Source organism: Streptopelia decaocto (assembly GCF_964273445.1).
Source record: "Streptopelia decaocto genome assembly, chromosome: 6".
In the NCBI taxonomy this organism is placed as follows: domain Eukaryota; kingdom Metazoa; phylum Chordata; class Aves; order Columbiformes; family Columbidae; genus Streptopelia; species Streptopelia decaocto.
In genome coordinates, this window is record NC_138660.1 from 40,872,204 (window position 1) to 40,894,435 (window position 22,232).

At 40.5% G+C, this 22,232-nt stretch overlaps 1 protein-coding gene across 2 annotated transcripts in view; it reads right to left on the bottom strand.

The window, feature by feature from the left end:
• Positions 1 to 611: 611 nt before the first annotated feature.
• GLS (glutaminase) overlaps positions 612 to 22,232 on the bottom strand; it is a 58,288-nt gene continuing 36,667 nt past the window's right edge. Inside the window, exons 15-18 of one of the 2 annotated variants that reach the window (XM_082055160.1) lie at positions 4,727 to 4,788; positions 4,024 to 4,100; positions 3,796 to 3,859; positions 612 to 3,549 (exon numbers count right to left, since the gene is read on the bottom strand). In XM_082055160.1, the coding sequence (XP_081911286.1) occupies positions 3,393 to 3,549; positions 3,796 to 3,859; positions 4,024 to 4,100; positions 4,727 to 4,788 (360 nt within the window). In that variant the 3' untranslated portion in view covers positions 612 to 3,392. Of the gene's footprint in view, positions 3,550 to 3,795; positions 3,860 to 4,023; positions 4,101 to 4,726; positions 4,789 to 18,288; positions 21,512 to 22,232 lie in introns of those variants that run through there. The other variant, XM_082055161.1, reaches the window with a different exon arrangement.

Consider the following 22,232-nt stretch of genomic DNA (forward strand, 5'->3'; position numbering starts at 1 on the left):
GTGCAGGTCAGTCTGCACAATAAGAGTTCTTACAAGGTTGTTGGCAAAATAATTTCTTTTATTATTTTTATTACATCACATGTTTTTCTTCTTCTTCTTTCCCACCCAAACTTCAATGAACTCAAATTTGTAATTGGAGTTGGTCGGTAGGATAACTGGTCTACAGCTAAACACTGTGAGCTATCGAGCTGCCCACTGCTGCATCATTTTTCTCTGGGGCTATTAAATGATACAATTCCCTTGTCTCACACTTGTTAACTACTTATTAACTATAGGGCCAGAAGAATAATAAAAGCAAAGAAACTGTTGGGGAGATGAAGGGTAGCAGGAGAGAAGAGACGGCAAGCAAAAGCTAGAGCTGTTGAGGGTGCTCAATTTAAGAACCCCAGCATTAACAAAAAGCGACCAGTGAAAAGATACAGAAGCATAGGTTTAAAAAAAAATATTTTAAAAAAAACCAAGTTCAGCCAGATAAACTCCTTGTGGTTTCCTGTGAGCTTTGCACAAGGGAAGTGACCACAGCAGGTTTTCCTGGCCAGCCTGCCCCGTGACCAAAAGCTTCTTTCCACAGGAATCACATCGATAACCAATGAATCACACCACCACCACCACCTTGGTATTTCCATTTATTATGCTGTAAAAAGCAATGCTATCTGGATTTCATTTCTTAAAATAAATAACTTTCATTTTCAGAACCAGTACAGCTCAAGTTTAGATTCATCATGGGAAACTGCTAGAAATACATTCATCACTGTCTGTTCCCCACAAGACAGAATCTAAAAGTCCAGATCAGCCCCGTTACCGTGACCAGAATTACACCGCCAGCAAGTATCATCACCGACAGCCCAGCTCCGAAGCAAAAAAAATATGATACAATACATTTTGTTCACAAAGAGAGGCTAATTAATGCTAAGACTATCACAATATTTCTGAGTACAAAGCATTAAGTTAGCGTAACAATTTGTAGGTTGTGGTACAGAAGAAACATACATGACGTAAAAACAAAGGAGTGGGGGAATCCTCTTTGGAGCATTTGAGAAGAAAACCAAAAAGCTGTTTACGGCAAAAATCTACATGTCAGTGTCATGAATGATCAACAGCCAACCCAATGTACTGCATATATTTATATTTATAAATAACGCCATGTCTAAATAGCTGCATTGCCAAATTGGACATTACAAAATAAAGCATCTTCTCACAATGAGAAAACACTAAAACTAACCAGCAGAAATGCACTGAAGCTAAAAGCACTCAGTATGATTTAGGAAAGCGTTAAGTTTAGGGACAGCCATGATCTTTAATGCTAACTCAGTTAAAATGACTCCTTTTGGTTTATTTTTGTATATATGTGTATTATATAATATACCTATCTTTTAAAAATGCCAGTATGAACAATGCAAATTTCAATTAAATCAAGTTAAATCAGGTGATTTTCTGAGAAGCCAAAGGATACGTTTTAATAGGAAAAAAAGAAATAAAATATAGAAGCAGTCAGATGAGCACTGAGATAGAGAACACTAAACTGGAGTTCCCTCTGCTCACATTCCTCTATGCTGAAGTTGACAGATCTGGTGCCAGAGGAAACAGGTTGGAATTGAGTTCAAGGTGCAGCAGAGACCTTGTGCTCCTCAGTGACCAACAGGGCTCAGTGAAGAGCCAGAGCCCAAGACGGTTTATTCTCAATGACGCTGACCTGCTGGGTCACCCCGGAGACGTCACCTCTCTCTGTGCCCTAGTGGACTCATTTGCGGGATGGGATAATGTGGTTCAGATCATCTTTATAAAGTGCTTGAGCCATCAGAGAAAGAATTAGGACATTATTTCTGGAGGATTTTGGTGCCTAAACAAAACAATTTAAATTTTGAGAGCTACTAATGACTCATACACTACGTGCTAGAATAAAAATAGCCATATACGAAATTCTCAAGCTCAGTCTCTTTTTCCACGTGCTAAACAACCCTTGCCTAAAAATCTTGTGCTAAAATTCTTGCTGTGCCCAAAACCCTGTGGCGTTCTGTGAATATCGAAGTCTTAACTGCTCACTTTTGAGGTTTGATGCCACAGCACCAGCAGAAGCGATTGCGCATGGGACAGGGAGCCACCAGAACGTCGTCCTTCTGCCAACAATGACTATCGGCACCGACACTCCCAACGCCGGGGCTGCAGCAGCAGCACCAGAAACGCCGCCGTTTGCCACAAAAGGCATCGCCTGCTTGTGCTCCTTTTGCCAAACTCCCACCCGATGCCAGCGGGACCCATCCCACCGACGCCACATCCCGCTCCCTGGTTGACAGTAGTGCAAGGAGGGAACATACCCCCAAAATTTGGCTTATCTCCTGCCCTGCTCATGCTCTGATTGGCTCTATGCTCCTTAAAGCTGTTCTCACTGCAGCCGTGTTCCTTATCACAAGCCTGAATTAAGTCAGATTTACAAGTAATATTTGGTTTAGTACTTTGCCTTTCACTTAATTCCGTTCCCCTCGCTGGTTCCCGGTGCGACCCGCCAATAAGACGACCCGTGAGCCCAGAAGGGGGGTTCTGCGGCTTGTCGAGGCTGTAGTGCAAGAACACCTGCGGGAACACGGCTGCGAAGCACCCGGTCGCCCCAGCCACGGGGACACGCTTTAGCAGCTGAACACGGAGAGGAGGGAGGTGAAACACAAAGAACTGAAAGAAACACAACAACAAAACCCCACACCCCACTAAACACAGTTTGAAATGACAAATCACATTCCCCAATGCCATTTGGTCAAACAAACCTTAAAACAGAGTCCCTGACAAGACTATCTCTAAGAACAAGCCCAGACCATTGACAACTGTCACCTATATACTCTGTGGATATTTATATTATGTAAACAAGGTTGTGTGGAAGTTTTATTCTATTTTTTCCCAAAGATAAGTGCAGATCCTTACTTAACACACCCAGCCTACATCTACGTCAGCACCCTCAGCTTTTGGAAAACCTCACTGACACTCATGCCCAACAATCCTCTGGCTCATCCCGGCCAAACTGGAAACAGAGGGTTATAGAAACAAAAACTGAGCAGAAAAATTCCTGACCACGGACTAGAGTTCACATAGAACACAAAAATAAATTAAGTAGTGCACAGTAAAGCCAACGACAGCTAAATATTTTTATACATCAATTATATGCAGCATGAGGTAATATTGCTCACATTATGGAGGGAGATTCTTCGTTGGTTTTGTTTCTTTTGAGAGAGATTGGATTTGTCCTGTGCGTATAGAAACTCCTGTAACATAACACTGAAGTAACAGAGACTTCTGTAAAATATATACCACTATCAGATAGAAACACACACGCTCTTCATTACTTATGCATACCACAATTAAATAGGTAAGTGATTTGATTCTTAGGATCTAGCTGAGGATGATTATAGTAAGCCATCCAGATTTTTATGAACCGTCCGGTTCTCCTTCCCGTTGTTGGAATCCTCTGATGGCGTGTACTGGACCTGATATTCTTGAAGAATTTTAAACACATCGTGGTGTCCAAAATGTAAAGCTTCATCCATAGGAGTGTTATTCCACCTACAAGAAGGAGCAGAGTATTTCTAAGATCAGCACCTAAGTACAGAGCCAAAAACTACCAAAAAAAACTAGCTAATAATTCAGCACACAGACTACACTAAGTTCAGTACCTAAAAACGCTTCCTAAGCAGAACAAAACTTTTTAAATAATTGTTTTCATGGGTCACCACTTTCTATTACAGGCATCCCACTCTCCTTTGGTAGGGAACCTGTTAAGAGTTCGAAACAGGCAACAAAACCACTCACCTGTCTTTGGGGAAAGGATTCACTTTGCACGCTTCCAGCAGAAATTTAACAACGTCCACGTGTCCTGTAAGAAAAGCAGGATTGTGAGCATACATATTTATTTATAAATATGCATATAGACATACAATATTTTGAAAAGCAGGTATGCATATATATAGTGAAAATACCATAAAGAAAAGTGACCACATTCCATTAAGAGAGAGCAAAGCACATGTGAGGAGACATCACCTTCTGCAGCTGCTACATGCAGGGCTGTTCGTGAGTCATAGTCTCGTTGTTCCATATCCATTCCTGACAAAGCAAATCTAACAAAAAAATAAAATAAAATAAAATAAATAAAAACCACGCCACAAAGAGGCCTTACATAATTAAAGCAAGTTACAAAACCAGCATGGAACCATACCCCTATGCTAAAATGATGAAACATCTGCTGCAAGAGGATATAAACAGCATCAAGAGCCCATTCAGTTATAACGAAAGCAGCCCTTATTGCTTTGGCTCTAAAATTAAGGTAGGGGCTTAATTTTCTTTCTGATCTCTAGTAGTTAGAAGGAAAAATAGAATAAAAATGTCTTTGCAGGGTTTGTAAGAGTCACCGTATCTGATTTTAAAATATAAGAGGGATAAGCAAAGTCATATAAGGCAAAGTAAATCTGTGCCAGGAAGAACTCCCAAGTCTAAAAATCCTGGAAATTTATTTCAGTACAATCCAAAGAACAGGAAAACGATGGGATTTTAGGACAGTGTGAGGGTAGCTTTTTGATGGTAAAGTTTGGAGTTTTTTGTTTGGTTGAGTTTTTGTGTGACCTTATTGAATCTCCAGTGCAGCTCGGATGTCCCCAACAAGGACACGGTGCATATTCATAATAAACAACAGCATTAGGTATCAAACAAGCAGCATTCCTCCTCCCAAACCCGCACCCGTATGTACCTCCGGAGTGCAGACACATCCCCCGTGTAGGCAGCAAACAGAAGATTTATGACAGACTTCACCTACAGAGAGAGATGAAGGCCACTTTATTCAGCTTCTTTCCTCGAGAAGAAAACAAATGGAAAACCCACAAAAGCCCAGCACGGCCAGTCAGTCCAGCGCTTGTGAACCTGTTAATTTTATTTCCCTCTCTGGCCATACTTTGCTGTACAAACACTGGACGAAAGCATTCCAGCTTGCTTCACTGCCAGTACTTGCATAATATGTCTGACTTTCCAAAGTTGAAGTCAGTTAAAGAATCATAAAATGTGCACTTCTATTCTACTGTGGTAAAAAAAAAAGAGCTTTGCTGTCTGGACAAACCATATTTCTCTCTTCGATTGCCCAATGATACAGAGTTTTGAATTACAAAGACAGCATCCATTTGCATAAACCATGAACACCTTGTAAGACAAACTAATTCTGGAAAAGTAACAATTATTTTTTTTGTTTTGCTTTGGTTTTGTTTTTTTACAGCATACATCTAATATAGCGACTTTCTTCAAATACACCATTTTAGCAATTCTGTCACATAATGAACCACTACAGGAAAAGCAAGGTTTCAAGGCAGACAAAACCAAGATCTTTTTAGATCAAAGAACAGAGGGCAAGTCTCAGACAAGCAGTGCTTTTCTCAGCTGTATTAACGAACAAGAAACCGCACTGTTAGGCTACCAACTTTGTGCCATGCACATTTTTAACGCAACCTGGCTACAAACGACAAGACAGATGGTTTCAAGCATCCCACCTCAGCTTCTGTCAGAAACTGATACAGCCACTTCTAGGCACCATTTCACAGCATTTTCCAGTAAACCTTCCAAATGCTGGCGTGTTTTTTTGAGCCTACAAAGCTTTGTTGCTGCCACCGGCCAAGTAACAGAGATAAAGGAGAAAACTGCTGCTGCATTGACCTTCCACAACAAGGAGAAACAAACACACGCAGAAAATCACCACCCACAAGCGAGTCTCCCACAGATTTCTGCAAAAACACTGGCATATTTTCACAGGGCCCCAGACGAGCCAACATCTGTGCCTCTTACAAAACAAAGTGAGTGATACACGAGGAAGAAATGTTTTACACTGAGAGTGGTGAAACCCTGGCTCAGGTTTCCCAGAGAGGTGGTGGATGAACCATCCCTGGAGACATCCCAGGCCAGGCTGGACGGGGCTCTGAGCAACCTGGTCTGGGTGAAGATGTCGCTGCTCATGGCAGGGGTGGCACTGGATGAGCTCTGGAGGTCCTTTCCAACCCAAACTGTTCTGTGATTCCATAAAGTAGTGGAATTGCTTGTTATTTTTTTACACCTCAAATATGTGCTGACGCAAAGAGAGACTGAAACAGGCTGACAGGGCCAGGACAGAACCAGAGCTGCTCTCCTTCCTCCAACACCCACAAACTCCCGCAGCTCCCTGCCCGTTTGCACCACAAGGCCCATCAGGCTTCAGAGCTTTGCCCAGCAAGCGTCAGAGGGGCCTGCAGGTCCCCATCACCACTTCTCGGGAGGCTCAGTGTCCCCCAGACTGCTTCCAAACCTGACTGGCCTCACAGCCTGGGCCCCAGGGCTCCTCACACCGGCCTGAAGTAATTCTGTTCCTCCCATGAAGGTTTTTTTGACAGAATCATAGAATGTCCTGAGTTGGAAGGGACCCACAACAATGGAGTTTTTGTTTAAAGCTTCTGAAAAGATTTAAAAAAAGAGAAGGGGGCAGGTGTGCCCAAGAATCATACAGCAGGTGAGCGTGGGCTTTGCTCTGGTTGCAGAGCTGGCCGTCCCTGGCTGAGCTCACCCACCCCTACAGCCTCTTCTCTTGCTTTTTGCTCAGCACAGCACCTACAGACCAGGGGAGAAGCCGTCACGAGCACCCCCGGGGATGTCGTGTCTCCTCGTTTTTGAGGGAAAGTCAGAGCTGCCGTGGGGACGGCATTGCCCACACCACCCCGAGCAGCAAACACCCAAACGGTCCCATTTGGCTTCCAACAGAAAACAACACAGTCACACCAAAATGCTGAAACTTCCTAAAATAATGTGCATCTTTTACAGACACTGGGCTGCAGGCTGTATTTAAACACAGGCGTGAAAGGGGAATTAAAATTGATAATCCCTGCCAGCAGACCAGGCTGGCCACACTCAGGCATTTTGGGTCCCAGAGGTGCCAAATACTCTCCCCTTTTCCAAATGTAGGATGAGCAAAGGGCATTCTGTCTTTAATAAAAAACATTTCAGAGGTAACTGATTGTTTTGGCCAGGCTTCTGTATGTTTCTGGGAAATGTAAATGTGTATTGAAATAATAAAATACAAATAACACGCATTTCATCTTTACAAAAAAAATAACTTTCCAAATGCAGGTAGGGCTCAGATTCCCTCTGGATTCAGCTGCACATTTTGCTAAGAAGTCATTTTCATTAATGATGTGACAAAATGTGATTTGGAGATTCCTGACGCTTTCTAACACAATCTTAGGCCATGTCTCGGCAATCTGGGAGAGGTTAAAGCTGCTCCTTTCTTAAAATAAATAACAAAATCCAAGGTCACATTATTATAAAAAAAAAAAAAAACCAAAATCAAAACAACTTATTGACAGCTCAAACCAAAAAGAAATACAAGTCCAGACAAAAAAAAAAATCCTGTTTGTTTAGATAAGAAGGAAATTTGAGAGGAAATACGAATGCTCTCTGTACAACAGTGAAGGTAACGGGATACAAAAAGTAGGAGAAAAATTTAGCAGGGCAATTTTTCACAGAATAATTATCCAAAACTGGTCAGGAATGAACTGAAGCTGGAAAAAGCAGACCAAGTGCAGCCATCAGAGCTAAAATAACCCCCTAGGGCTACGTGCCCCCATGTCAACTGAGACTTCAGTGATTGTATGGAAGAATTAGGTTGGATCTGCTGGCAACAAAACACACCCCAACTCTGTAACTTCACCCTCGTCTGTCAGCAGCACAGTCCAGGCCAAAAATTAACACATTTTGTAAGGTATGAAATAAAATTGCTCGAAAGGCAACCATAAGCAAAGCTGGACATAAAAAGCGAATTCAAGAAAAAAAAATTTAGAACTGTTTATAAAATGTTTAGTTTCAGTATTAATATGGTGAAGTTACAGGTGAAATTTTAACATGTCTAATTGATCTAAAGTGCTTCAATGGTACATGTGAACAGCCTTTACAGAGTATTTGTATCAAAACTGTCTTTGTTAACAGCCTTCCTCTTCTGTTTGAGCTGCACACCCAATCCAGCCCACATGAGAAGACTCATTTGAATAGTCTCAGTCAACAGAGAATCCCTGTACGAGACTGAGATGAGAATCACTCCTCTCAACACAGACTGGTGCAAAAAGATTGTTCTGGGAGTTAATGAAAAACATCTGAACAACAACGCAGTCACTGGCCCCAGCTAGGACAGGTTCATGAGGGTAAAGTCCTGCTTAACAAACTTAATTTCATCCTATGACAAGGTCACCCACCTAGTTGACCAAGGAAAGCCTGTCAATGTGATCTTTTTGGGTTTCAGCAAAGCCTTTGATACTGTCTCTCACAGTATTCTCCTGGACAAGATGTCCAGCACGCAGCTGGGTAAACACACAGGGCAGTGGGTGAGCAATTGGCTGACGGGACGGGCTCAAAGGGTTGTAGTAAATGGGGCTATGTCGGGCTGGTGACCAGTCACCAGTGGGGTTCTGCAGGGATCTGTCTTAGGGCCAGCACTCTTCAATGTCTTCATAAATGACTTGGACTCAGGACTTGAGGGATTGCTCAGCAAGTTTGCCAATGACACAAAACTGGGGGGAGCTGTCAACACCCTTGAGGGCAGAGAGGCCCCGCAGAGGGACCCAGACAAATTGGAGAACTGGGCAATCACCAACCTCATGAAGTTCAACAAGAGCAAGTACTGGATTTTGCACCTGGGACACGGCAACCCTGGCTGTACATACAGACTGGGGAATAAGAGGCTGGAAAGCAGCTCTGTGGAGAAGGATCTGGGAGTTCTGGTCATTGGCAAGTTGAACACGAGCCATCAGTGTCCCTGGCAGCCAAGAAGGCAACTGTGTCCTGGGTGCATCCAGCACAGCATTGCCAGCCAGGCAGGGAGGTGATTGTCCCACTCTGCTCTGCACTGGTGCGGCCTCACCTGGAGCGCTGTGTGCAGGTCTGGGTGCCACAGGATAAAAAAGACATTAAGCTGCTGGAAAGTGTCCAGAAGAGGGCTATGGAGTTGGTGAAGGGTGTGGAGAGGGAGCCATATGAGCAGTGGCTAAAGTCACTTGGTTTGTTCAGCCTGAAGAAGAGGAGACTAAGAGAAGACCTCATTGTGGTTACAGCTTCCTCACAAGGGGATGAGGAGGGGCAGGCGCTGAACTCTTTTCTTTAGTGACCAATCCCAAGGGAATGGCAGAAAGATGTGCCAGGGGAGGCTGAGGTTGGACACTAGGAAAAGGTTCTTCCCCCAGAGGGTGCTGGAGCACGGCCCCAAGCCCGACAGTGTTCAAGAAGAGACTGGACCAAACGTCGTCAGACAAATGGTGTGAACTGTGAGGTTGTCGTATGCAGGGACAGGAGTTGGACTCGATGATCCTTGTGGGTCCCTCCCAACTGAGGACATTCTATGATGATTCTAAAAACTTATCCTGCTCCACTACCGCTGCAATGACTGTGGCACAGCAGGATGAGTCTCTGCTCTGTCCTCTGCTTGGGTCAGGAGAGAAAAGCCAGACAGCTGTGCACGCAAAGAAAACAAATCCTTCAGAAAAAAAATTAATTTAGCTCAGAGCTGGATTAATTCCATGAGAAGCTCTTAGCTAAAAAGGTCACTGAATGTGGATTTTAATTTCCTACTGTGTCCTGCTTCCTGAGCACACTCCCCACCCACCAGGTCAAAAACATCACAGAATTTACAGTCTAAAAAAATACTGCTCCCAACTTCACTGTTTCTGCAGGTGGCTGAGGAACACAGTCAAGCCCAATAGTTCAAAATGGTCCTGCTAAAGGCAACACAAAAAAGGATAAACAGACAAAACCCCCTCATCTTTCCAACGCTCTTTACATGATATTTAGGTACAATGCCACAAAGCCTCTCAAAAAGACATTCAAAAAATTGCAGTGGGGGAAGGTGGTTTGAATCCATATTGTTTCTCAAGAACTTTACTGTACCTGAACAACGAAGATGGAGACTCCCTTTTTTGCTAGGAGTCCCATGGAAGAGACGAGGGGCAACGGGTACAAGTTACTCCTGGGGAGATACTGATTAGATACAAGAGGGAAAAAGAAGCAGCCATTGGAATAATCTCCCCAGGGAAGTGGTAGATTCCCCAACATGGGACATGTTAAGGTTCAGCTGAGATTTTGCCAAGAAAGGTTTGACCAGATGACCCTTGTGCTCCCTTCCAACCTAGTATTCCACGATTCTGTGATACCTTGGCTGTCCTCCTTTGACACCTGCACCAACAACTGAGGATGACACAGCTTGATCTCCTTATTTATACAAAAAGTCTGACAGATATTATCCCAAAACTGTGCATCCTGGCAGTAATTTCTCTCCCACCCTGCATGGCAGCTGGGTCACACTGACCCACCACCCAGGGACCCCGCACACCTCTCCACCTCTCCCACACCAAGCTCTGCCACGGCACCGCTAATCCAGCTCAGCACGGGATTAACTCCGAAATGCAAAAAATAGACTGTAAAGCTGTCTAAGGTGAGCGTTTGTCTAGCAAACCAGGATTAGCATTTCATGCTGGGAAGAGACAGGCAAGTGTAAAGCCTTCCTGTTCTCCCGACCTTCACAAATGGCCACATAACCACGAGTGAGGCAAGAGCAAAGAGTTCACCTGAGCCAAGAGCGACAGCACAAAGTCATTAAAGCTCCCAAACCAACAGGAATTCGACTTTATATTAATGCTGCTGTACTACTTTTCCCAAAGCTGATCCCCCTGATGAGAACATGTAGCAAAAAGCAATCATTCCTCCTGCTCCCCAGAAAAACTCCAGTATTTCAGATGCTTATTTAATCAATGGAAAACAATTCCCGGAAGACGACAATTGTTGAAACCAAAAAAAAAGACAATCCAGAGCACAAATGAAACATTTAGCCATCCAGTTTCTACACACTGAACTCATAATTCAACTATGCTGAGAGGTAGCCTATAGATAACTTCCTCCCTGTGTGTAACATTTCAAAATAAAATTTAAAAAAACCAAACACACACCTGCTCAAAATGAATTTTGAAGCTTCAACTTCAAAATGAAACCAAAAATGCAAGTAGTCCCTAGAAGGATAAAAATACATCAGGATGAGTCTCAGTGAGGAACCCATGTGTCTGTATGCTCAGACACTAACACAGGACCTCTTATTAAAACTTGACCATTTCTTTATTTACAATTAATTTGCAATAAACTGAAATCTGCTGTCCACAGTCTGCTGAGAAGGGTAGTGTTGGGGGAAAATACAATCACTGTTTCAGTCTAAAAGAGACAGCCAAAGTTGTATTTTAAAATACCACTCCTTGATGTGAAGGTGAGCTGTATTTTCTAGGGAAATAAATAGAGGATGTGTGAATAAATTAATGCATACACTTACATTAATGACATACAGCTATATTTGAGAATACAAACAAGGCTGACAGGTCCATAAAGCTTTCATTTCTTCTTCAGGATTTTTTCCCCTCCACCTCTTCGGCCTGTTTTCTGCACTACTGATCCTTGTTTCCTAATGCAATGTGAAAAAAGTGCAAAAATAACTTTGGAATTTGCAAATATTTACCCTCTGTGTTTTGAAACTAAGACAGCCAATAAGATTTTTGTCCTTTTTGTCCATGCACCAGCCATGGTTTCTTTTCCTCTAGATGGTGCAAGCTCCTTTCCACAGCCCAGGACAGAGGACAATATCCAGCTCCCTCAGTTTTTATGAACTGTGGAGCAGCATTTATTTCTGGAGCCAAAGCTACAAGAGTATCTTTCAAAGCTGCTACCACTAAGTTTATTTTTGGAGTCTCCCTGGTGGAATTAACTGGAAACGCCGCTTGCACAGCAATTATTCACGTAACTTGTGCTGCTGGTCGAAAACAGACTCAGAAAACACTTATTTATACCTCGGTAACTGCTGTACAGTTATCGGCAGTCCTGTTCAAACACCATTTGTGTAAACAGCACAAGCTGTTTCTCCCAGGAGCTGCGTTGAGACTGCAGCCACAGGGGCTGTATTTTCACATATTCATACCCAAAGCAGCTTTAAAGCTGCTGTACTCCTATAGCTGCAAAAACCTCAGGCAAGCCAGTTAGCTACCCAAGTTCACAGAGCAGCTTCTCAGCCTTTTTTTTCCCCCCCTCTAACTGTATATCAAGCTGGTCAAAATGTTAGTACACTTTGAAATATTCTCTTTTTGCACTTAAACTTTTCAAATTGTTTCTAATCCAAATCTGACCTTTGAGAATAAAGCTGGCCATTTCTTCCTCTGACTTCATACATTTTAAAGTTGGCAGGTGGATATTTGACACAACAATTCTATGGTCCTAAAAGTGTCCCTTTAAAAGTCTGAAAACAGAGCAAAAGGCTTTTGACTGGGTGCAGTTCAGTCTCAAAAGTGCTAACGCACAAACAAGCTTGTGCTGGTAGCTCAATCTTAGCACCTGACACAGGAGCTGTGCAGGTAGCTGAATATAAAAAAAAACATTTAATTAGAGGAAATATATACATTGAAGATTCCTCTGGACACCAAGAAAAAAAAAAATTGCAAACCCCTTCCTTTAGCCGGAGAACAAATGTCAATTGCCTTTACTGGATAATGTATAGGCTAAAGTCAGTAAAGGAGAAGCCTTCCTGTAGGTGAATGCTGAGCATAAATTGTTCTTTTTCTCTCTCTCTACTCATCAAGTTTCAATGGATTTTAACCATTCATATTTCCTTCAGATTCAAACCTTCTAGAGATGCGTCAAAAGGTTTAAAGTACTAGAATATGCCTACCTGAAACTGCAAATAATTGTAGTAGCAATATTACATTTACAGTAAGCTAATTTTCTTTGCCCATCTCCACCCAAAGTCCTTTTTTCATCAGAATACTTTAAAATAACCTAGGTATTTAAAAGCATCTAAAAATGATACTTGCTACAAGCTAGCACAATACCATAACTGTTTGTCCATCTTCTCTGCTGTTATACTATTTTGCGTAAAATTTTGAAAGCCTAACAAGAACACTGGAGCAGTAATTGGGAGCAGAGGGTTACCTTTTCTTCTCAATTTGCAACTACGAAGGACAGAATAAACCAGAATTCTCATCTTGCAATCCCAACCTCTCACTCATAAGATGATCATCAAGGGGACCCACAGTTCTGGGAAGAGTTTGTCTCACTGGTGATGCTCAAAACATCTCAGTACCTGGGAAAAGGCTAATTTGTCTTAAATAGTAACAGGCAGGAGGTACAAGCTCTTTAAGGAGTTAAAAATAATCTTTCAACACATATGGAGGAAAAGCACGAGTCACAGATTGGACTGAGCTCAATTCTGCAGTTAATTCTGCCTCTGCATGCTCAGAGAATACTGAAATTCATTGCCTCTAATTTTTAAATGAGATTTATCATCTTGTAAACAAAACTTAAAATGCTATATATTGGCAATATACTTCACAAGTTCCTAAGTAACAGTCTATTTCATATTATACTATGTTTGGTTTTGCTTTAGCACCTGGAAGACAGTGACAACGGCACTGGTTGGCTGTCCTCGAGGACGGCAGGCTGCAAAAGCAGAGACCTTATTCCACAACAACACACACTGTGAATTTGCACTGACTTATTATTTACTTTTCTGGCTATTGATTAGTTCTAAAGTATCAGTAAACTGATTCTGTTTACATTAGAGATAAGATTATTTAATTAAAATTAGTTCAGAGTTCAATAATTAAACAAAATGTTTGCTAGATTTAAGTGAAACATCTACTTACCTCCAGTAACTGTGATTCTTTCAGCAAGACGGTGTCCACCTATTGCACTCCCAAGATGTGCAAACCCCCTGGGAGAGCTGAGGCTGTTGTGAGCAGCCATGATTGGCGACTCCCACCACTGCCTGCCCCAAGGGAGGCAGAAGAATCAGTCCCTTCACCAACATCCACTCTAGAACTAGAGCTCCAGAGGTGGAGCAGTGGGTCACACCAAAGTTTAGGTGGATCCTTGCACACTCCCCCAAACCAGGACATTCAAACTCTATTTTTATCTAGAAAAGAGTACGTAGCATCATAAGAACGTCCAGGATGCGTGGATGGGGCCATTTCTCCTTTCCTGTATCTCCATTAGAGGCAGGGTGTCTCAGCACAAAAAATGGGACAGTGGGAGCAACAGCACACGATCATTTGTGTCCTTCCCTTTGTAGCAGATAAAACCACATTTAAGGATGAGCTGGTTCAAGAGGAACACAGGAAAAAAGAACAGACAAGTCAAAGCTCAAGATTCAGAGCCATCAAATCCATCAGCCTAAGATTATAAGATCCCAGGAACAGAAAATTCTCTGGATGGAAGACAACTCCTGCAAAAAGGCCTCAGGGTTCCCTTATACACAACTACAGTGCCCAATATTAAGGAAGAGGTACTAGGACAGACACATCCAATACTGCCACAGACATCCCTGAACAACTCACAGATGATCCTAAATTTTTTCAACCCATAACCATTGTTTTGGGGATGATCATGTTGGTTTCAAAAGGTAAGAATACTGGGAAGAGAAACTCGAGTTTCTCACAGAAAACTACTGCAGGAATCTTAGGGTCCTCATCGCCTCATGATACAGAGTTTGATATTGCTGCTCAGTCCTTCCATAGAGCAAACCCTGCAAACACTTCTGCAGCAAAAGCGCAGAATATATATGGAAATCTTAACGAGAGGAATGAACACTGATAAGTTGACTCTGGATGCATGGTGGCGGGGGGCAGGCGGAAAGAGCTTTTGAAGTAGTGGCTACAGACATGACAAACACTGCAAGATTTGGGACCAAAATAGTGGGATCAACAACAGCCACCCAAATAAAGCAGAATGCTGACGGGTGCTTTAGTGACACTCGCTGTATGAAGCAGAAGGGACAAAAGAACGTCTGCTGCCTTTTCAAGGACCTGTTGACTGCGACTGATAACCACACAGGCGGGCAATGCTCCCGCGTCCCAGGCTGTCTGTACTTTGCAAATATGGATGACAGTTTACTCTTAACTATACGATTCAGAGCAGGAATTGAATTATTCCCAAAATAAAGGAGGATGTTCTCAAGAGATATTTACTGAACCTTTACAAGCAAGAGACTGACTGCACCCTCCAGGTTGAAAGCAGAATAGGTGAAATCTTACCAGAAATTTGCGCTCTACTTTTGTTGGGAGAATCGTTTCAAAACTATTAGGAACAAGTTTCTAGAAACCTTCTATTTTTTAGACTATTTATTCAGTACCTGTTGTTCTTCCACTGGAAATGCCTCTTAGCCCCTACCTCCACGGTTTTCTCTCCAAACCCTGGCAACAGCCATATTATTCTCCCCGAGCCTTTGATTCATGGGGTAAAATGTACTTGGGTGTTTTAGCTTCTCCTACGACCGCTTCTCCTTTTCCTCAGTCATCATTCTTAATCCTTTCTTGCAATGGCATGGGTAATTTTTTTTAAACACATATGATCAGAACAATTTATTCTCAGCCCAACATTACATTTTAATTAGTTGTCTTGAAACAATTACAGGTCGGAAAAGCTTAAAAGACAAGTCCTTTAAAAGAAGTGTGAAGTGCACTTACCATACAGCTACACATAATAACCAAAAACAGGTCTACCAGTCCAAAAAGCCTGATATTGAATGAGTAATTCCTGAGCAAACAATAAAGTTGCCAGCCTCAAGGGAAAAGCTGGAGCGGTGACTGACATCAACAGGAATCAAGCAATGTTATCTCTTCCTATCACGCCACTTGTGTTCTCAGTTCACTGTTTTGATAAGTGCTCTGATGACAAAGGGTCCCAATAGTAACACGCTGTCCCTCAGCAAATAACATGCTTCCATGTTTGCATTTAGCCTGTTATGCTTTAATAGAAAAGTAAAGGGAATACAGAGTTTTAAACCCCTTAAGTCACCTTTTACCAGCGATATAGTTAAAAGCATTAATTAGGATCCAGTAGGAAAATACATCAGGAGGTGAAAATGTTATTTATTGCTGATCAAAAACTACGCTACTTCTAGGACTCCTTAAAGCCGAACCTTTCCACACAATTTCCACCTGACGGTGACAAGACAGGAGTCACCACCAGCTGCAGAAAGAAACAACTTCCACAGCATGTTAAGAAAAAATTCTTGATGATGGAAGTATTAGAGCAAAATTGATCTGGTTTAAGAAGAGATACAGTAGGAAGATAAATTCCCAATTAACAGTGTGCACAAGAATTCTGTAATAACTCACGAATAGTTCAAATTGTGTGTACCGGCTGTTTTGCAAGTCATGTGAAAAGCCTAATGAACAATAGCACTTAGCTATTAAAGAACCTTCCAACCAAAATAACAGGTATTTGTTGACTGTATTATCAAAACAATAACTTCAAATTTTCAGAATACTCAACATATAAAAATAAAATTCAAACAGTTTCACTGAAAAATAACAATGCCAAACAGACTAATAGAAGTGCAAATACACGGGAAGAACAAAAAAGTCATCCTTTATTCCACATCTGACCAAATAATAATGAAATTAATATATGGTGATCTCTAACAGGAAGAGCACAACAAATGCCAATAATTCACAAAATAATAGTGCTACTTAACTTCCTTCAACCCTGTCTCCATTATTCTCCCAGCGCATACAAATTTGCATGGTCCAAGTTAACTCTATCTGCCTTACTCTATGTCATGCACCCACATCAGCTTCATTACCTAAATGAAATTGTTTAAACTACCTAAAGTGGTGCAGAAAAAAAATTGTCACTACCACACTTTTGCCTTAAACTCTATTGTAGGGCTTTATTTAAACTTCAGTTTCAGATTAACCACTACATGAAGTAATTGAACTAGGTACAGAGCTGTGCCACTCTTCCGTCTTGCAAAAACTTTAAAATGCCAAGTGTTCAAGTGATATCAAAAGTCTGCATAAAGCAGTATTAGACACCAATAATAAAACTAACTTCTACTTGCACGAAAACCAAAAAGAAACAGGGAATTTCTATTTTGTACACAATATTGTCTAGAAAAACCAAATGCTACTTGATTCTTGATTCTAAGTAGGTAGTTTAATAATTTAGACTGCAACAAACTATCCAAAATACCGAAACATAAATTCCTGGAGGAAAACGGGCTGTGGGTGACCCATCCTTTAAAAGTCTCTCATCACACACACTACTAAAGTCATGTGTTTGCTATGCAGTACAAGCAGCATGGAACAAACAAGATAAATAATAAAAAAGACATAATTAAGTTTTAGTCAGATTTCTACCTAATTTAAAGCCTCTTGCCACCCCTGCAACTACTATAGACATTTGCGACTTTCAAATTCCACAAAGAGACTCCGCACTGATGATAAGTTACTACGTGTATTGAGTCATCCCAGTAAGAATTCTCCCGAAAAAAGTCTATTCATCTTTCACCGCTTCTGAACTCCCATCAGAAAACTACAAAAATATTTAAACAATTAAAAAAAAAAAATAGTAAAACCCTACAAACAATGTTCAGGATACTAAAACATTTTATATAAATTATGAAACTTGTAATTAACTACTTTGCTCACAGCTAACTACTGTGCATCAATGACATGTATGTATCAAGACCAAGTGAAATAAAACCCAACATACTCTGTCCCACTCCCACCCACCCTCTTGTGACTCCGTTGCCTTTTTATTCATCTACCCACCCACTGGTCTTTTGACACAAATGCACAATGAAAACCAAAATATAAGACCCAAAATAATTCCACAGTAAATTTCCCCTGGTTTTCTCTACTACTCTTCTATCTTTCCCCATCTTTATGACTTCAAGAGAATAAACTCTTTTGAGTTTGATTTTTTTATGTCTAAGGAACATACAGCTAATTTTAAAAACATAGTACAAGTAACTGCAATTTATAAACCAATCTACAGAAAAGCCAAATTAATAATTATGGCCAAGCTATGTTTTCAATTCATAATGCTCAGGATCACCAGTTACTGCCCTGGCACTCGTACCATTAACCACATATTTTCCAAGTGACTGAATCAGCATCTTCAAAACCACACAAATACAGTGTGACATTAACATCCTGCTGCACCGTGACATTTTTATTAGGAAAGCCACAGAGAGAGAGTTTCACTACTTCAACTTTTGCTTTCAACTTTCAAAGATAACAGATCAAAGAGAAAAATAATTAGATTATTGCACAAAATGTTTAAGAAATCTCAGGAAGGTCTTTTAACGACTGGTTTAACCAAATCTGCTTATTCCATCTACTTTTCAAGAACCTATCTTTTTTAGAATGGAGTGCTCACTACCTCACTTCAGTCTCAAAACTGTGTTTGAACAAATCTGTCCTCTATTGAGAGAAAAAAATACAATAAAAATCAGCTTAAAATAAATTTATTAAACAATACAAAAATAAGCATGCTGGAAATCAAGATACATAAATAACATACAATGCAAATGAAAAATGGAAAACGAGACAGGTAACAACTGAGCCATAAAAGTACAACACAAATGCTAAAATAAACCTTTAAAAAGCATTTACATTTCTAATGAAATGTTAATGATGCTGACAAAGAAAAACAAAACAAACAGCTAAAATGCTTGAATATCAAGAATTGCTATTATTGTAGCACAGGTGAACACTAAAACCGTTGCAGACTTCAGACATTGAACGACTAGCCTCCATCACCGTGTTCTTTCAGCCCCGCTCACCAGACTTCAGGCAGGCTTGGGTAAGTCCTCCTGGCAGACCTAACTATAATCCCAGCCTTCTGTGAACCAGAGCCCTCCGCAGACACCCCAGAACAAGAATCTGTGGGTGCAGGCAAGTTACAAAATAATTGGTCCAAAGGAGTCTCCTCCTGACCCCTCCAAACTAGAGGCTGGCTTAAATTCTGAGAGGCTTCAAAAGCACGTATTACAGAACTGTAATATACGTATCTAAAGTAAAGACTGTGTAAGCTGTACCCTAAATATTCTTATTATGCATAGTTAAGATCTAGTAGTTTCCTTAATCTTATCTTTCCCAGGTAGGACTTGCCTCTACCATAAATTTGGTATGTAAGTGACACAAATACAGTAAAGATTTTTATTTTCAAATTGAAACCCAGATGGAATAGTTTTCCATCTTCAACCGTGTTTTTAGAATTATCTTCAGATAGTACTAGGCATCAGAAAATAATGTGTTGAATTAGATCAAGCAAATCCTGCAACATACATTTTCCTTTTTTAATTAAAACAGTAATTTAACCAGCAACATGTCATCACTGCAAATACATTTCATTAGCAGCAAAGACACATTATGTTTACTCTTGCAATTGAGGCTATTTCAGGTAAAGATGTAGTTTTGCAGGATCTGAATACTTGCTTTGTCTCTATAACTACTAGTTTACTGTAAAATCCTCAAACAGGTGAGACATTTTTATAATTCAAGACTTTGCCTTTACTTAGTTTAGTTTATTTTCAAGATATGCACTGACAAAGCTAACCTTATCATCAGTGATACGATTCTAAAACAGCTATTATTCAGCAATTTGTGACTGACATTTATTAACAACATCTGCACCACAGATTTAGCTCTTCATCCCAGTAGGACTTTAAATTCACTGAAAAATGATGTTCTGCATTGTTTTGCTTAAACATTTTAATCCTAGGCTTCAAAGACAGGGAGCCCATCCTTTTACAATACCCTGCTAGATGATTATTGAGGGTTTAGTCAGAGCTTAATTCAAATGTTTATGCAGAACTAACTCTACCTTATGAGAGTAATTAAGAACAGCTTGCTTTCTCTGAGAACATTTGGTTTGCTTTATGCACCTTCCTGAACAAACAAACAGATGGGGCAAAAAAAGGGGCAGGAAAAACCTGACTCTCCCTTTTTGCAAAAATTTACTTAGGAATGCACTTAGAAGTTTTAGATAAACTAAAGAGGGAGAAGGACTGGGAGAAGGGGTGGACATGTTATTAGGAATTATCTCCCATTGTCTCTTAAAATCCTCCACAAGTTAGTATCACTGATCATTACTTGCAGATGCGTTCCACAGTTTTATAAACCAGGACTCTGCACGATGCACACTGGGAGCGCAATATAGCGAATTATCTGCAAAATTGTAACGGGGACAACTCTGTAATAATTTTTCTAAGATTTTTAGCATCGTTAAAAGTCTAATAGCTACAAGTGTCAAGAATTTAGCAAGTCTATGCCCTCTGTCAGCACTGCCTATTGAGTTTATTCCAAGGTTACATACACCCTTTCAAGCTACACCCTACTCAGATACTCCAAATTATCAAATTATGCAAATGAACAGATGCAGTTGCCTGTAGAATAACGCAAATCCAGTTTCTCAGCAAGCTGACAGAGGTGCAAACTCACTCTCATTTTTAAAAGCAGCAATTAATGCTGATTTTTTAAAAAATTTGCTCTTGTGTAAGGAAATTAAACCTCTGATGACACATATGAACATGCACACGCATCAGTGGTTGAAAAATAAGTCAGTTGGAAACAGTTTTAATACTATATACCTAGCTGCTTTTCTCGGAACACATTTCCTGCTCCTAGTTGGTTGGTTTCCACTGTAAACCCAGGCTTGCTGACATTCCTCTGCAGGGTGGAGCCCGACAGGCTTCTGAGTCATCACCACCCGCTCCAGCAGACACTCCAAATACTTTGCTAAGAAATCCTTCTGCTGCATTAGTTAACTTGCAGATCAGACAGGATTTTTGGTGCCCCTTCTCTCAATGCTCCCAAACCATTTTTGCTCTTTTCATTTAAATGTTATCATCAATAATCATTAGAGGTTTGTTAAAAAATTATATATATATTTATATAATCTCCATTAGCATGGCATATGCAAAGGATCCTTTTCTGTTCAAAGGAATTTGAAAGCTCATATTAAAAAAAAAAGCCTATGGTAATAACACAACTCAGAACCTATCTCGACTCAATACACAAATATTTAGAGATTCATGAATTTGCTGTAGTTTGCTGACACTATTTTACTTCCTATTTTAATTAAAATTCTCCTGTCTTTACATGCTGACCCTGATGAGAGGACACATTGTTAAGTTCTTGCTTTGCTCTAAAGTTAATTTACTTAAAATTCTCAGATACAAACAAAAATAAACAGATATACACAAAAGTGGTATATCTTTGAAAACATTCAGATTTACCTTTTCTTTTTTTTTTTTTTTTAAAGCAAATGTGTTTTAAGTAACTACAAAAGTCAGTTAACAGTTCTGGGTTTTGGTGGTTTTTTGGTTTGGTTTAGTTTTTTGCATGTGCTTTTTCCACCCCCACCTTGAACTTTGACAGTCTTTTTGGTATAGCATACAGAATTTACACAAAATGTATATATAAAGGAAACACCAGGCAAACAATATTTAAATTGAAGTTAAAACTAGAGATGCTTGAGGGTTTTTAAAATGAAGAATTTAATGAAACTAGAACCCACTCGTTTAGTTTTGCTCTCCCCGACCTTCAATTCTATACACTACGGTTCTGGAGATGTCCTCGTTTGATTCAGGTGACACTTTTTTCCATACTGTTTCTTTTAAAGCAAGTTCTTGCTGGAGATTCTCATAGTCCATTGGTCCAAAGGAATGCTAGTTGTTCAAGCAACATACGTTATTTATTAGTGTATTTGAAGGAAAAAAAATCCATACTTGCAGTCAATGCTAACAGACTCAAGTTTTCACCTCTTCACATAAACTGTTATTTTCTCTGTTCCAGTTATAAAAAGATTCAAATTGCAAATTGGGCATTGTTTCAGACGTATGCATGCAAACAGAAGCACTTTAAAAATCATTCTAGTGTATATTTTCCTGAAATCTTCATGCCCTAGTTAAAACATTACTGGGAGTAAAAGCAAAGAGGTTCTCCTTATCTGAAGAACCCTCACATCTTTTGTCCATGTAGCTGCAGTGGATTCAGTTCATTCTCAGAGATTGCCTATATAATATATACCACGTCCTTAGGAACAGGCACTTCTCTACAGCACTGTAACGCCTGAATTCAGGGCCTGTGCAACTCTCAGCAAAGTCACGTGCTCTCAGAGATAACACCGTGAAAAAATGCTGAACGTACAGCTCATGCAGCACAGATCAGAAAGGCTAAGCCCCCCAGCTGGGCAAATCTTTATTAAAGGCAACCAGTACAGCAAAACTCTTTGTGACTTTTATCAGATACCGGACACTTAGTCTAGCAAGGGAGATAACTGCATGAAATGGAGTTACAAATCCAATATGAAATTCTACTGCACAAAACCCTGCGATGGCGTGGTCCACCCAGGTTAAATGTCCACTGGTAATTCATACTAACTAGTTT